Source organism: Dromiciops gliroides, chromosome 2, assembly GCF_019393635.1.
Source record: "Dromiciops gliroides isolate mDroGli1 chromosome 2, mDroGli1.pri, whole genome shotgun sequence".
NCBI lineage: Eukaryota > Metazoa > Chordata > Mammalia > Microbiotheria > Microbiotheriidae > Dromiciops > Dromiciops gliroides.
Genome location: NC_057862.1, coordinates 76,529,743 through 76,546,430, shown reverse-complemented (window position 1 = coordinate 76,546,430; position 16,688 = coordinate 76,529,743). Strand labels below are relative to the sequence as shown.

The 16,688-nt window shown below is 44.4% G+C and overlaps 1 protein-coding gene across 1 annotated transcript; it reads left to right on the top strand.

Moving 5' to 3' along the window:
- Positions 1–5,883: 5,883 nt before the first annotated feature.
- On the top strand, positions 5,884–15,527 carry PGAM1 (phosphoglycerate mutase 1). The gene is made up of 4 exons (XM_043984556.1): positions 5,884–6,152; positions 9,764–10,038; positions 11,193–11,373; positions 15,105–15,527. The coding sequence occupies exons 1-4, from the start codon at positions 6,014–6,016 to the stop codon at positions 15,272–15,274; spliced, it is 765 nt and encodes a 254-aa protein (XP_043840491.1). The 5' UTR covers positions 5,884–6,013; the 3' UTR covers positions 15,275–15,527.
- The last annotated feature ends 1,161 nt before the right edge of the window (positions 15,528–16,688 follow it).

The following is a 16,688-nucleotide window of genomic DNA, read 5'->3' as shown; positions in this document are numbered from 1 at the left end:
CTCAGACACTTAACACTTACTAGCTGTGTGACCCTGGGCAAGTCACTTAACCCCAATTGCCTTACCTCCCCCCTCCCCCCCCCAAAAAAAAAGTGAATTAGAAGGGCAGCTAGGTGGTGCAGTGGATAAAGTACTGGCAGTGGATTCAGGAGGACCTGAGTTCAAATCCAGCCTCAGACACTTGACACTTACCAGCTGTGTGACCCTGGGCAAGTCATTTAACTCCAATTGCCTCACCAAAAAAAAAAAGTGAATTAGAGAACCTTAGAAGGTCATGAGCCACCTTAATGTCATGGTGAGGCATCAGGAGGAGACCTTTAGTGGAGAAGAGCTATCTCAGATACCAAAAGACATTTAAAAGGAAACATTTTACAACTATCAACTCCCCATTGGTGCCTTACATTTTACAAAAATTCATCCAAATTAGCATAGTTTTTGTTCACTAAGCGCTGAAAATTATATCAACATAAACATGGGTAAACATAGAAAAAAATGCTTTAAGGTTACCTCATCTTTATACAGTGTTTGATATCCTTTATTTCACTTGATCCTTGCAATAAACATTTATTATTGTCAATAAACATTTATTAGGCACCTACTATATGCCAGGAACTGTGCTACACACCCAGAGAGACAGGTGCTATTATTATCCTCATTTTGCAAATGAGAAAACTGAGGCTGACAGAGTTAAGATATTAAAAGCTTTAGTTAGGATTCATACCCAGGTTTCTTAAAGTGAAGTCTGGGGCACATTCTTCTGCACCAAACTTGGACAATGTTAATTTATTAATTTTTTGTGCTCTTTTTAAATTTTATTTTTGCTCATATCTTTTGCTTTCACTTCTTCACTTATGAACATACCCTCAACTTCTCCCCACTGAGCCTTTTGAATTTATTTTAAAAATTGGTTCTCTCACACACACATGCACTAAGTAGCAGTGTTCGTCTTTGATGCCCATGTCCTACTGATGAACTGAGCATGTGCAAAACAGGAGACAAAAAAATAGTCCCCAGCAGTCCAAAGGACAGAGTGTGTACAGAAAGAAAGCTGAGTTCAAAGGTCAGAAGGAGAATACTAAAGTCAGGGAAAGAGGCTCCTCTAGAGAATGCTTTGCAGGAATGCTAAAAGTCCATGACCTTGGGAAATATTTGCTTTTCTTTTCGGATGCTCCACCTCTCTTCACACAGCTCCTGTGAATGGTTGGGTGGGAGGGTTTCATTTCTCTGCCAAGAGTTGCTTTTCTTCCTGGGCAGGTGCCAGCCAAAAACGGAATCTTAATGTCTGACATTGCTTTTTTTTTTTTTTTTAACAAGTTTTACAAGGTGATTGAATTAAATAGGGATGTGCAGATCCAGGGAGAGAATATAACTTGCTCATTTTTGTGTTTTAATCAAGTTCTTCACTGCATACACTTGATAAAAGGGTTATTCTGTTGTGAAGGAAACAAAGAAAACCAAAGAGACTGGCATTCTAGAAAAGAGAGGAAAGGGCCGACTTTATTATCTTTGCACAGAGCCTGTGGACATTCTTGTTGGTTTCAGTAACAGTTTACTCCACAGATCCGGTGTCTGCAAACCTTTGGTGTTGCTTGTGGCTCAAGGTTATCAACTCTGGAGTCTTTGAGGAAATCCTAAAAACTTTCTGTAAAGAAAAAAATGAGAGGCCTGTAAGGCTGTGGTTGATTTATAGGGAGTCTTTCCGGCTTGGGGGCTCTAAGTTTAGTGTTGGATGTCAGTGAGGGCCAGATGTGGAGTCTGCTCCCTGATGCTTACTTATTTCAATGAACTTCTCTTGAGAAACCTTTTCAAAATTGACCATTTTTTCTATTTCAGGAAAAATAGACTAACTTTCAGGAGACAGTGTGGGGAGTAGTTCAGCCCTCAGGGGCTACCATCTGAACTTACCCGGCACATTTCTGCCACCCCTCACCACTCCTACCTTTGTCCACATTGCTCTTAGCACCTGGGATGCCCTTTCTTCCTCACTTTTGTTGAATTCCTGCCATTCCTTTAAAGACCAACTTGAGTGCCCCCTCCTCCAGGAAGTCTCCCCCAATCCCCTCAGTCAATAACATCAGCATCCTTTCACTCCAAATTTCACACACCACCTTGCACTTTTCTATTGCATTTAGGGTGTATTATATGTGAGTGAGATTTTCTCCATCTCTTAGATGTAAGTGGTTTAACTATGGTAATAATCAATATATTGACTAAAATTGTGATTTAATGTATTTAGATATTTTTATTAGTAGATTAAGTCAGTAATAATAGATTAGGTAAGATAGATATTATTAGTAAGGCTATACACATATTACATTGAAATGGTTCTGCAACCACACATAATTATCAGCTAAGTCCACAACTTTAAAAAGGTCAACTATCAAGAATAGTAAATTCCTGGGGGCAGTTAGGTAGCGCAGTAGATAAAGCACTGGCCCTGGATTCAGGAGGACCTGAGTTCAAATCCAGGTTCAGACACTTGACACTTACTAGCTATGTGACCCTGGGCAAGTCACTTAACCCTCACTGCCCTGCCAAAAAGAAAAAAAAAAGAATAGTAACTCCTGAGTCAGCCCAATCAGAAATAGTCACCTACTGAAGTTGGTAGGACCATATACAGAACCACATATTTCAGTTGTGGCAGCAGCTGTTTATGGCTCTTCTTCACTATTTTACTTGTGTTTTGTGACTCTTTTTTTAGATATGAACTATTTTGATTGCATTAAGTGTTTTTTCTAGCAGATATGCCCTATTTTGATTCTGTTGTGTACCTAAAGTTAGTAGTGTATAAATACTTTACAACCCTGTAGGGGAATAAAACCCTGTGGATCAGGGCAGCTAGGTGTCACAGTGGGTAGATAAAGCACCTGCCCTGGATTCAGGAGGCCCAGAGTTCAAATTCTGTCTCAGACACTTGACACTAACCCTCATTGCCCTGCAAAAAAAAAGGGGAAAAAAAGAAAAAGGGGAGTACTCTGGATCTCCCCCAAAACAAAACCCTGTGGATCCCCTAGGCTCGGGGTCTTTGGGTCCTAGACCTGAGACTGGCTTTATTGTGTGACAGGATCCCTCTCTCAATAAACCTATTTCCCTATGGCTCGGAGCCTTCACTGTTTCTTTTTCTTTGTCGGACTTAGAAATTTTTGTGACATATATGGTATAACTATTTTTTTCTGGTGTCTTATCCCTCTTCTAGACAGAAAACTCTTTTGGGGGTAGAGATGTATCATAACTAAACTGGATTAGAAAATTGCTAAGGTTATTAGACGCATAAAAGATGCAGCCTCACCTTTACCCTGGTTATTTTCCACTCTGCAGTCACTCCACTCTCTAGCCTGGACTTCAAGAGACCATGGCTGGAACAAGCATTCTGCTGGGCGCTCCCTTGGGACCACAAAAACTCATTTTCAGCCTGGCCATTTTCTGTCCCTCCCATCCCTGCTGCCTCTTCCCACCTCCACCCCCCCCCCCCAACACCCCCAGCTCAACCCCTTTCACCTCTTGCTCTGGAAACTAATAAAATCAGCACCATCATTGTTTCAGGAAAGTCAGTTGGCTGCTTTACTGTTCAATTGACCATTTTTGTTTTGGGTTTGTCGTTGTTGTTTTTGTTGTTGTTGTTGTTGGTGGTGGTGGTGGTGGTGTGTGTGTGTGTGTGTGTGTGGCAGTTGGGGTTAAGTGACTTGCCCAGGGTCACACAGCTAGTAAGTGTCAAGTGTTTGAGGTAGGATTTGAACTCAGGTCCTCCTGAATCCAGGGCAGGTGCTTTATCCACTGCGCCACCTAGCTGCCCCAATGCTTCTGCATTTTGAGCTGACTTTTTATTTGTTCTTACTTTGTGGTATCTCACATCGTTTTCCACGGAGGAAACTTTCAGGCTTCATGGGTTCTCCATAGGAATGAAATAATGGGTAGAAATGATCACTACACAACCTAGTAGTCAGTGAACAAGCATTTACTAAGTGCCTGCTCTGTGCTAGGCACTGTCCTAAACATGGAGGATACAAAGAAAGGCAAGAAAACCAATCCTTGCTCTCAAGAAGCTCACAGTCTGAGGCAGCTAGGTAGCAAAGTGGATAAAGTACTGGCCCTGGATTCAGGAGGACCTGAGTTCAAATCTGACCTCAGACACTTGACACTTACTAGCTGTGTGACCCTGGGCAAGTCACTTAACCCCCATTGCCCCACAAAAAAAACCAAATAAAGCAAAACAAAAAAGAAGCTCACAGTCTAATAGGGGAGATGACATTATGTACAAATTGCATAGAAGATAAATTGGGGGTAGTCTCAGAAGAAAGGCAGCAAGATTAAAGAGGCCTGGGGAAGGCTTCTTGTAGAAGGTGTGGCTTTATCTGAGATTTGAGGGGAGCCAGAGAAGCAAGGAGGAGGAGATAAGGAGGGAAAGCTGTCTAAACTTGGTGCCTGGGGAGGCTGCATAGATAGCTCTGGAATCTTGCCTACTCCTCTCCAGAAGATACTTTGATTCCTACCTAGAGAGGAGCAGAAGGAGCCTTGAGGTTGGTTGTGCTGTTCTTCTACAGACTTACAAGTTTCAAATTATATCTCTCTCCCCATTCCTACTTCCCTTCTCTCCTCCATTTATTATCATATTAGGACAACATTTTTAGGTTTAAGCCTCTTTCCTGGTTGCTATTCCTTTTTTTTTTTTTTTTTTTGCAGGACAATGCGGGTTAAGTGACTTGCCCAGGGTCACACAGCTAGTAAGTGTCAAGTGTCTGAGGCCGGATTTGATTCTGGATTCCTTCTGAATCCAGGGCCAGTGCTTTATTCACTGCCCCACCTAGCTGCCCCAATGGTTGCTATTCTTTAAAGGAAGAAGGGACACCCCAAGTTTAACATTTGTAAGCTTGACCATCACACATAACAGATGGGGAGTAAATTCATTTATCCAATCATAGAAGATAGACAAGTTAGACTATATTGGAAAATATAAACTGAATGAATTCTTCTACTGGGAGTAAGATATCTCAGATATCTACTGAAAGAAGCCCTAATCTCTTACGGGAGAAATTTGTCTCTCTCCTAAAAAACACTTTGATAACAATATTTCAATATAATTGGGGAACAATAATACTGTTTAAATGATTTGTCATTTCCTTCTCCAGGTCATTTGACAGATGAGAAAACTGAGGCAAACAGGGTTAAGTGACTTGTCCAGGGTCACACAGCTAGGAAGTGTCTGAGGTCATATTTGAACTCAGGTCGTCCTGACTCCAGGGAGACATCCAGGGTAGTACCTGGTACTAGAGGTTTTATTAAGGAGGAAACAGGCTTCGGAGAGGTAAAGCAGCTTGCCCAAGGTCACACAGCTGGTCAGTGTCAGAGGGGACATGCTATCCCAGATGCTCCTGGCTTAAAAATTCTAACCCCCTACCACACTTCAGGAGTCACCTGCTCCCATCCTCTCATTTAGCAGATGAGGAAACTGAGGCCCAAAGAGAAGGGATTTGCTCAAGGTCATAAACACAAAGCAGCTTAAGAGAATCTGGGCAGGAGTTAAAAGACCCGCCCTGTGGACAGTAGGCAGATGGGTAGGGAGGGCACGCGGCTGGAAGAGGGGTCAGGAAGAAGAGGCATCCCACGAAGGGGATGGAACTCCCAGGCATTCTGGGAACTGAAGGTCCCCTTGTCCTTCTCGAGCTTACGTGCGCTCCGTGACCCATCTCCTCACACATGCGCGCTGACGCCCTCGGAGGGTTTCTCCTGTAGGCACTGAGGTTGGCATCCGCTGGCTTGGGAGGGGGCGCATGCGCAGACCGACCGGGTTACAGGTTTGAGATGAGAGAGCGGAAAGATTTAGGGAAGAGCGCGCGCACGTCCCGGCGGGCCGGAGCCGTAAGGGGTCTCCGTGCGCAGGCGCGGAGGCGGGGCGAGGGCGGGGCGGACCCAGGATAGAGGAGCCGGCTGGCCACGAGCTCCTCCTGAATCTCAGTGCGCGCTCGCCCCTCTGCCGGTCTCTTCCTTGCCCGATTCCCCAAGCCTCTGCCCCGCCATGGCCGCCTATAAGCTGGTGCTGATCCGGCATGGAGAGAGCGCCTGGAACCTGGAGAACCGCTTCAGCGGCTGGTACGACGCAGACCTGAGCCCCGCCGGGCACGAGGAAGCCAAGCGCGGCGGCCAAGCGCTGCGAGGTAACGGGCAGGGCCGCGGGAGGGCCCGGGAGGTGACCTCGGAAGGGGGGTGGCGGGGTGGGGGGCACGGGGAAATCGAGCTCCTCCATCTCCATCCCAGGGGCCCCCCTGCCATTAGGGGCTACCCATTTTACAGACGGGGAAGCGGAGGGAACCGAAGGGATCCCCTCCCCCACTCCTCCATCTCCCACTATCCCTATCCCACCTTCATCCTAGGGCTCCCCCCCCCCCCAGTTATTAGAGGCTATTCATCTTATAGACGGGGAAGCAGAGGAAACTGAAGGGCTACTGGGCCCCTCCCCCACCATTCCCCCTCTTCCTCTAACCTCCATTATCCTCATCTCTCTTCCACCCCAGGCCTCCCCTGAGTTATTGGGGGTGGGGTGTTCATTTTACAGATGGGGAACTGGAGAACACTGAAGCCCTCCCCCCTATCTTTATTCCCCCATTCTCCATTATCCTCATCCCCCACTATCCCCATCCTATGGCCTCGCTTGCTTTATTTGTGGGCTGCTGTTTCATTTTAACGGGGGAAACCAAAGGGCCCCCTCCCCCACTATCTCAATCCCACCTCCATTCTAATGACCCCTAGGTTTCTTTTTATAGATGGGGAAGTGAAGGGCCCTCTAGATCCCATTGTCCCCATCTCCCGTTATATCCCCATCCCCCTCTCCTCATAGGGCTGTTATGGACTCTTTCATTTTATAAATGAGAAAACTGACCCCCCCCCCCATCTTAATGCCTCCTTGGGTTATTAGGGGCTGTTTCATTTTCAGATGTGGAAACTGGAATCACCCCCCTCCCACTCTCATTCTCCACCTCCTTTCTAGGGCTTCCCTTATGTGATGGGCTGTTTGATTTTACAGATGGAGACATTGAGGGAACTAAACCTCCCCCTTCACCTCTATTTCTGCCTCTACCCTCCCATGGGTTATAAGTTATTTGATTTTACTGATAAAGAAATGGGATATGGGAGGTCTTTCCTCATCTCCATATCTCCCTCCCCCCCTCCCATGTCTTAAAGGCTTTTTCATGTTAGAGCTGGACACCTCTCTGCATTCCCAGGTGCTCCCACAAGTATCCTTATAGATGGGGAAACTGAAGTGACAGAGCCTGAGGTGGAGGTGGTGCTGGTTTTTCACCCCAAGAACAGCTCTTCATTTGGGGATCTGGGTTTAGGAGCTCCTTTCAGGTTCTCAGAGGCAGAGATCCCAGGATCCATCACCACCATGTGGTGGACAAACTTTGAGGGGGCCTTGGAGCCTTTGGAAAGAGGATAGAGGTACCAGACCTTTGACCCAAGGAGGTTCTGGTTAGTCACAGGGCCATGTGACTGTGTTGTGATCAAGTACAATCTATTTTGTTGGTGAGGAAACAGGCCCAGAGAAAGGTGGTAAAAGTGCCCAAGGTCATACAGCTATTTTATGGTGGAAGTGGGACTGGAACCCAGGTCCAGTCTAGTGCAATCACCACTCCTCAGCACAGGCTCTTTGTTGAAAAGTAGTACTAGGCTAGCTGTGTGACCCTGGGCAAGTCACTTAACCCCCATTGCCCCGCAAAAAAAAAATGAAAAGAAAAAGTAGTGTTAGGTCAGGGAAGGTGACCCTGGCTATCAGCAGCAGCAGTAGTTGCAGCCTGACTCCCCTTATCTGGGGGGGAGGATCTGGGGGAGGAAGGAGTGGGTGTTAGGAAGATGGCTTTGTCAAGGACAGTGGGCAAAGGCAGATGTGACGGGATTCTTTGTCCTCACATGGGGTTTCTCCTTCCAGTAGACTGTGCCCTGTTCGACTTTGGAATACGCACATCTTCTTGTAGCCCAGAAATCCAAAGAATAATTGAAGTTAACAAGCATTTAAGTAGCTGCGGTGTGCTTGGGATACAAATCAGAAAGTAGCACCTGTTCTCAGAGTTCCCAGTCTAAGGGGTTTGATTCTTGGGCATGTGTGCATCCATTGGTGTTTGTCCTTCTGCCTCTTCATCTAAGAAGAGCACCATTCTAAAGGGTTATTGACACATGAAGGAAGAAATGTATTTGGAGCAATCATTTGGCTCCTTGCTCTCTTTGTTAGTTCTTGTCTTCACAGCAGGCCCTTTTAAAAAGAACCAGAGCTCTGGAAAATCTGGGAAATAATCCTGCTTTTGAAGTAGGGAGTGTTGCATGGGTCTAATGTGACCATACCATCATTGAGTAAATGGGAGAGGCCTGAGAGTTTGCTATGACTAAGAAATCTGAAGTACTGGTGAGATTGGTACCATTTTCTTTAGCTCTAGCAGAGAGAACAGTACTGCTCTGATTCACCATTAGCCTTGCATCTCTTAGACCAAATGGAGCAGATTGTAGCTTCCCTCATTTTAATACTCAGGGTGGGGCCAGTGAAAGCTGCAGGTCCCACCCAGAATGCTAAGTTTTATTTCAGCCAAACAGCCAAGAAGGCTGGTTAGAGGTTGGGATAAATGAAAGTCTAGCTTTCTGTTCTTTAAAGCTACTCCCCAATACTTCACTTTGACTATCTTTGTATGATGGGGCATTTGTTGGGGGAAGGAAAATGGCTTTGTGTAGGTTCTTTTCAGAGTACCTAAGAGTACCTCTTGGGTAACCTATTTGTTTCTTGGGAGCTATTCGTTGTTCCCTTAGCCTCCACCGAGACTTTCTGTTCCTAGTGAAAATAACTGGTAAAGCAAACCAGTAGCTTTTGATTATGAAATACTGAGTCATTCTGGTAAGAATTTGAATTAGGTTACTAACCAGTGACTGGTCTACCTTTTTGTGACAGAGAGAAGGCTGAAGGTGTGGAATTGGAAAAGTACTTGCCCCAGATTACATTTACATGTCACCATTTCACTGGAAGGGGGTTAATGGTGACTCATTTTCCCCTGTGTTGCTCGTTTTCATTGGTTCTACCCTCATCTAAATCACTGGCAGGAAATTACATTTCATACATACTTATTACCAACGTCAGTGTGAGGCAACATCCAGGGGAATTCTATATATTTCTTTAAGTCTCTTGCAACTTTACAGAGGGAAATAGTTCATATTGTGCTCCTTCCTTTTGTCTACTGTAAGACTGGTTAGTAACCACCCCATGAGGGCATTTGTTTTATTTGGGAAGGGGAAGAAAGAAAAGGGCAGACTTTTTTTGTTAGTAAAAAATGAGTTGTATTGGGGAGAAGAAGGGAATGTGGGTTCATGAGGTTGTTACCTCACTCATTTGGCACTTTCAATTTCAAAAAGCACTTTCTTCCCAATAATAGCATTATGTAGGTAGAGCAAGTATCATAATTTTACAGGTGGAAATGGAGATAAAGGGACTTGCTTGTAATCACATAGCTAGTAAATGCCAGAGCTGGGATTTAGGCTCCCAAGTCCATTACCCTTTCCATGGAACTGATGACCATTGGGATATTGATAGGAAGGAAGTGTAGTCATGTGTGATAGGAGTAGATTAAATATTTACTGTGTGTGTAGACCTCTACCCTTTGCAGTGAATGTTGGGAGTAGGAAAGGCTTTAACATTTATGAGTAGTTCAGGAATACAGTGATCTCTGGGACAAAAGCTTGTAGAGTTTAAGGGCACTCTTTCTGATCAGCTTCTCATGTGGGACTCTTCCAGATGCTGGCTATGAATTTGATATCTGCTTCACCTCTGTCCAGAAGAGAGCAATTCGGACCCTTTGGACAGTACTGGATGCCATTGACCAGATGTGGTTGCCTGTAGTGAGAACTTGGCGCCTCAATGAGCGGCACTATGGAGGTCTGACAGGCCTCAACAAAGCTGAGACAGCTGCTAAGCACGGTGAGGCCCAGGTGAAGATTTGGCGCCGATCCTATGACATCCCACCACCTCCAATGGAGCCCGACCACCCCTTCTACAGCAACATCAGCAAGGTAGGGACTGACGCAGGTTTGCTTCAGGACAGGTCAGCTGACCAGAATGTGGGACTGTGCAATTAGAAAAATAGGTGGTGTCGGGAACTTAGATCATTTGTTAGATTTAGTGATTTCTGTTTGTCAATTTAGCTGAGCCACATTCACCAGAACTGATGACTTGAAAAATCCAGACATTCTTTTTTATATTGGTTTGGACAAATGAAAAATGATTCTTTAGGAAATTTCCTATTGCAGTGATGTATTAACATTTATGCTCTACTTCTTGTGCCTAGAAGTGACCAAAACAGTCAAAACTCTGACCAGCTTAGATTACTCTTTAACCGGACTTAGCCTTTCTTTCTTTGTTTCTTTTTTTCTTTCTCTCTCTCTCCTCTGCTTCTCTTTCTTCCTCTCTTTCTCCCTTTCTTTCTAGCTGTTTCCTATCCTATTATTTCCTCCAATTTCTAACACATCTTCTGTTACTTTGGGACCAGGCATGAGCCTTCACTGAGAGGGTTATATTCTAGTTTACTGCATTTTATGGGGATTTCCTCTGTTAAAAGGATGCACTCTGCAAATAAAATGAATTTTTATTTTCACCGAGCTCATCATATCAGATGGAAAATTTCCTGCAGCGTTTTTAAGTGATACTCTTTTAGATCTTAAAGGCTGAGTTTATATCAGTAATATAATCTCAGAAGAAGTTATACCTTTTTCCCAGCAGTCTAGAATTTAATGTGGTACTTTTAGAAACATTCTCTGGAAAACCACATCCTTTATGTATATTGGCACCAAGGATGTCCCTTAAAGAGACTAGAAGATAATTATTGACCTGACAAGGGGCCAGGCCAAGAACCTAGAAGGAATGGTTTGTGTGCCTTTTAGGAACCTCAAAGACTCCCTTTGCCTGCCCACAAGTTTTAAATGCGTGTGTCTTGGAATCTGGGCTTGAGTAGAGAGTGAATAATGAATAATGAAGTGCAAAAGTTGACTCCTTTTTGGCTGTATTTCACTCCCCTTATCTGTTTGACAAGAAAAAGCTGACATTTGGAAGTCAGGTATCCTAATAGCACCAAAATGACAATTAACTCTTTGGGGTTAAGGAATAACTAAATTCATATGAAATTATAGAATTCTTTGACTTTTGGTGAGAAATTAACATATGTCTCCAGGATCGTCGCTATGCAGATCTTACTGAGGATCAACTGCCCTCCTGTGAGAGCCTCAAAGACACCATTGCCCGGGCTCTACCCTTCTGGAATGAGGAAATCGTCCCCCAGATCAAGGAAGGAAAACGTGTTCTGATTGCAGCCCATGGCAATAGTCTTCGAGGGATTGTCAAACATCTTGAGGGTATGTAGATGTGCAATATTGGGACTAAAGCTCTGGGTGCAGGTTGGACGGGTCAGATAGAACTTTGTTAAGGAGGAACTGGGTAAACACAAGGACCAGTACAAGAGGACCTAAGTTAAGTGAAACCGCTAAAGGAAGAGTGACATAGGTCAGTAGCCTCAAAGAATTCTAGTTTTTATTAGTTGTTTTTTTTAAAGGCAAAAGAACTCTCAGAACAAGGAAGGACTGGATTTGCTCTGGAGGATTGAATTTAAATGTCAATTCTCCAATTCTTTGGGTCTTAGGTTCTTCATTTGTAAAATGAGAGAGTTCAGTTCAATAAACTTATTTAATCATTGTGACAAAACTTATCCCAACTCCCCACTCTCCTTCATCCCATGTAAACAGCCAGTTTCCACATCTTGCCCTTTCTCCTTCTGTAACATCTCACACATCTGACCCCATATTGCCACATATAGCCACCACCTTGGTCCAGGCCTTCATCATCCCTCATCTGGACTATTGCAGTGACCTAATAGATGTCCTCATAAAGTCTTTCTCCTCTAATCTATCCTCTACACACTTGCCAAGGTGGTTTTCCTTAAGCTTGGGTCTGACAGTGTTACTCTCCTCAAACTCCAGTGACTTCCTGCTACCTCTGAGATCAGATATCAGCTTCTTTGATTTTGCCTTTTAAAGACCTGTATAGCCTGGCTCCAGCCCTTTTCTCCAGCCTCATTTTACATTTTGGCCCTTCCTGCATTCTACAGCCAGCCACATTGGTTGTCTTCATGGTTCTTCATGCTTGGCGCTCAGTCTCCTCCCTTTGTACTGGCTGACTTCTACACCTCACTCTTCCTCATCTCCTCTTCTGGCTTCAGGAGGCTTTTTTTTATCCTTCCCATGGCTGGTGCCTTTCCTATGGCTTTATCTTCCATTTGCCTTGTATATATCCTGTATGTATAGTCATTTGCTTGTTGGTGGTCTTATAATGGGAGCTACCTGAGGGCAGTCACTGTTTTGGTCCTTTTTGTATCCCTAGCACTTAGTGAAGTACCTGACATGGAGTCAATACCTAATAAATACTTGTGGGCTGACTTCTGCTTCTCTTTATATGATCTTTTTTTTTGGGGGGGGGGAGGCAGGGTAGTGAGGGTTAAGTGACTAGCCCAGGGTTACACAGTGTGGAAATTCATTTTGATTTGGGGACCCTACCTTTAGGCTGAGATTAGAAAGCCTTAGGCCCTCAGGGTCTCTTCCCCTCCCCCTCAGCTTCAGCTGAGTCAAAAAGCCGCGTGGGCTGTACAAGATGCCAGGTCAGGCAGCTGGGGGGAGAAAAGCTGGGGCGCATGAGGCTCAAGAGCACCCCCCCCAACTGCAGCCCTGGCTGGTGGATTAGCTTGGTCTGTGGGGGCGCAAAAAGCCCTGAGATTTGAGTGGAGATAAGAAAGGTATATATAGACCTGAGAGTTAGACAGCAAGGGAGTTTAGGTTCGGACGGGGGCGGACGAGAGAGGCTGAGAAAGGAGAGACGGGGACAAGACGAGCAGCAGTGCAGGACTAGGAGCAAAGGTGGCAGAAGACAGACTGAACAGGAGGCAGCGGAGAGAACAGAAGCAGTCAGCACAGGGTATAGGTTGGAGAAAGTGAAGATTAAGACCTGTTAGAAGAAAGTAGCTGAGCAGGGAAAGTACATACCCTGAGGCAGAGAGGTGGCTAAGACCCTTATTGTATTAAAAAAGTTTGAGGCATAGCAGGTGGGAAAGAGACCACTGCAAAGCAGTCAGGTTGTACATTTTATTTCCCTGTATTCTTAATTTTAAATAGTATCTCATAAATAAACTCTGCTTTGATTATTTAGTTGAGGCTTCTTAATATTTTGCTTATCAATTTGGGAGTGGAGCAGTGTGGTGGAACTTTATAAATGGCCCACATTAAATTAACGAAGTCAGATAGCCAAATAGTCAAAAGTCCCCAGATTAGTCCTCCAGTCAGATTAGCCCCTCAAATTAGCCCTAGTCATTAAAAATATTTCACATTTGAATGGCGACTATGGCAGGACTTATGGCCCAATTATAATTTCTCTAAACCTATATTTTTTCATATAGTTAAAATTTTTCATAAGTCCAAAATTATAAAATTTTCCAGGTTAGATATACTTATTAATAATTAATTTTTTTACAATAACAGCTAGTAGTATGTGTCAAGTGTCTGAGGCCGGATTTAATTCTGGATTCCTTCTGAATCCAGAGCCAGTGCTTTATCCACTGTGCCACCTAGCTGCCCTCCCCTTCTCTTTAACCTCATAGAATCCCTTTATTCTTTCATGATTCACCTTCAGCACCACCATTTACGCAAAGCCTTTCTTGATCCCTGTGCCAAATGCTAGTTCTTTCCTTCCCTGACCCACTTGTACTGACTCTTTTTTTGTTGTTTGTTTTTCATGAGGCAATTGGGGTTAAGTGATTTGCCCAGGGTCACATAGCTAGTAAGTGTTAAGTGTCTGAAGTTGGATTTGAACTCAGGTCCTCCTGAATCCAGGGCCAGTGCTCTATCCACTGTGCCACCTAGCTGCCCCAGATTTTTATTTTATTTTAATTTTTTTTTAAAGGCAATTGGGGTTAAGTGACTTGCCCGGGGTCACACAGCTACTAAGTGTCTGAGGTGAGATTTGAACTCAGGTCCTTTTGACTCCAAGGCCAGTGCTCAATCCACTGCACCACCTAGCTGCCCCTCACTTGTACTGCTTCTTAAATTAACTTTATATATACATACCAGTGTTTGACTGCAGTGGTAAAAGAAGTGAAAGACACACATGGAGACACACACACACACACACACACACACACACACACACACACACACACACACACACACAAAGTTTCTCTCCTCCATAGATTGTAAGCTCTTCCGGAGTAACATTGGATTCATTTTTTGTATTTATGTTCCCCTGTCCTAGCAGTGGATGTGGTACATAGTAGGTGCTAAATAAATATTGATTGGTATGCCAGGCCCTGAGAATTAAAAAAAAAGAAACAGCCCCAGCTCTCAGAGAATTCTAGAATTCTACTGAGAGATTGTGGAGGTGGGGAAACAGACAAAATAATGTATACAAGAATATTACAGGGGCTACTGAAGAGGAAGGAGAACTAATAACTGATGGGATCATTACTATATTCCTCCATTGAGGAGGTGGTACTTTTTTTTTTTTCCTTTTTGGGTGAGGCGATTGGGGTTAAGTGACTTGCCCAGGGTCACATGGGTAGTAAGTGTTAAGTGTCTGAGGCCGAATTTGAACTCAGGTCCTGACTCCAGGGCCGGTGCTCTATTCACTGCGCCACCTAGCTGCCCCAGTGGTACTTAATTTAAGCCTTGGATGTAAACAGGAATTCTGAGTGCTGGGGATATAAAAAGAGGCAAAAGACAGTTCTTCCCTCAAGAAGTTCACAATCTAAGGGGGAGACAATGTACAGATGAACTATTTACTGGATGAATAGGAAAGAATTAAGAAAGAAAGGCACTAGAATGAAGAAGGTTGGGATAGGACTTGAAGGAAATCAGGGAAGTCAGTTAGTAGACATGAAGGAGAGCATTCCAGGCATGAGAAAATGCCTGGAGCCAAGAGATGGAGTCTTGTTAATGGGAGGGCCACTTAGGCCTTTGAAGAAATCACTGCAAAACAGAAGGGGTTGGACTATAGATGACGTTTAAGATCCCTTTCAGCCTCTAATTCTCTATGGGGGCATTTTTAGGTCTGTCTGAAGAAGCAATCATGGAGCTCAATCTGCCCACTGGCATTCCCATCGTGTATGAGTTGGACAAGAATCTGAAACCCATCAAGCCCATGCAGTTCCTTGGGGATGAAGAGACCGTGCGCAAAGCCATGGAGGCTGTGGCAGCCCAAGGCAAGGCCAAGAAGTGAAAGCAGGCTGCCAGCCCGCGCCAGCAGTAGCCAGGTCCTTCCCTTCTCACTGTCTCCACATCTCTCCCCTGCCTGTTCCACACACTGACCATCGCCTTAGGGATCACAACACATAGCCGCAGGTGGGGACCGATGGTTCCTTTTCTCATTTCTTCCTATTTCAGACCAATTTCTTTTTCTCCTGTTGCCCCTGCCCTCAGCCACATTAGTCAGAATGCCTCCTGGGTGGTTTGGCCCAATAAGGGCCTGGTTAGGGGTTAGGGATGGGGACATAGTAAGAAGTGACCAATGTGGGGAGTTGAAAGAAGCAATTGTTCCAGTTATTCCTATGAGCCAGTCCTGCCAGTAGGGCGGCCCTCTGGGGCTGTCGTAGGAAGCTGCCCATAACCCAGGTGGTCATTTAATGAATCATGAAAGTCTTGTTTGGATGTTTCCTCCCTAACCCAAGAAAAATGGATTTGGGAGGTTGGGATCATGTCCTAATGTTTACTTTTGCATTTGCTTTCACAAAAGACCCTTCTAGACTGGTTGTTAGTGACTTTTGAAATTAACTTGTCCCACTTGGTGATTATCAGGGAAGGGAGTGAGTTCCTTGATTTCTAAGGGGTGGCTGAATACATCCCACTGTGTGTTTTATAGCCCCTGCTCTGTTCAGTGGCAGTGAAATGCCCCTAGTTTATGTTGAAATGTGTCTCATCCCCATGGCCTTCCACCTCATGTCCAAGCACCTGGGTCCTCATCAGTTTGAGCATAACTGTACTAACCCTGCCCCTCCCCACCTTTTGTTGTTCATTATAATAAAGGAGTGATGTGCAATATTTCTGTGTGTTGTGCGATGTCTTGTCTCCCAGGAAAGCCTTAGCATGAATGAATGTTTTCATCATTCCAGGCTTCATTTTATGGCAGAATATGGCTTTGACAGTCTCTGGAACTAGCTTCCCCTTAGCAGAGTTTTGAACAGAGATAAAACTGCCCAAGGTGTTCTCAAACACAAGGCTTTTTCTTTTTCAGTACAAGGGATTGGAAGGAAAACCTCTGCGTCAATAAGCTTTTCCTTGGCTAATTACATCTAAAGATAGTCTTCAACATTCCTTTTTGTAAGATTGAGTTCCAAAATTTTCTCCCAAGACAGCAAACAATCTGATGTTACACCGTACAATCATGTTAAACTATTTCCACAATGTTGCAAAAGAAAAATCAACAAAAGGGGGAAACCATGAGAAAGGGGGAAGAAAATGAAAATAGTATACCTCCATCTGCAGTCAGACTCCATAGTTCTTTCTCTGAATGTTAAGCCTCTTAAAGCAAAATGAATTTCAGGGTTGGGATCTCAGAGGCCCTTTACCTGAACAGAAATCCCTCTTTAATCTTTTTTTCCCCCTCCTTTTTAATCTTGATAGATGGACAGTTAGTT

What these genes read in the sequence shown, in the direction of transcription:
- PGAM1 (XM_043984556.1), top strand. Translation starts at nt 6,014, where the DNA reads ATGGCCGCCTATAAGCTGGTGCTGATCCGGCATGGAGAGAGCGCCTGG. An exon ending in CGGCGGCCAAGCGCTGCGAG is followed by an intron (nt 6,153 to 9,763) that starts GTAACGGGCAGG and finishes GGACTCTTCCAG; the next exon opens with ATGCTGGCTATGAATTTGAT. An exon ending in GATTGTCAAACATCTTGAGG is followed by an intron (nt 11,374 to 15,104) that starts GTATGTAGATGT and finishes GGGCATTTTTAG; the next exon opens with GTCTGTCTGAAGAAGCAATC.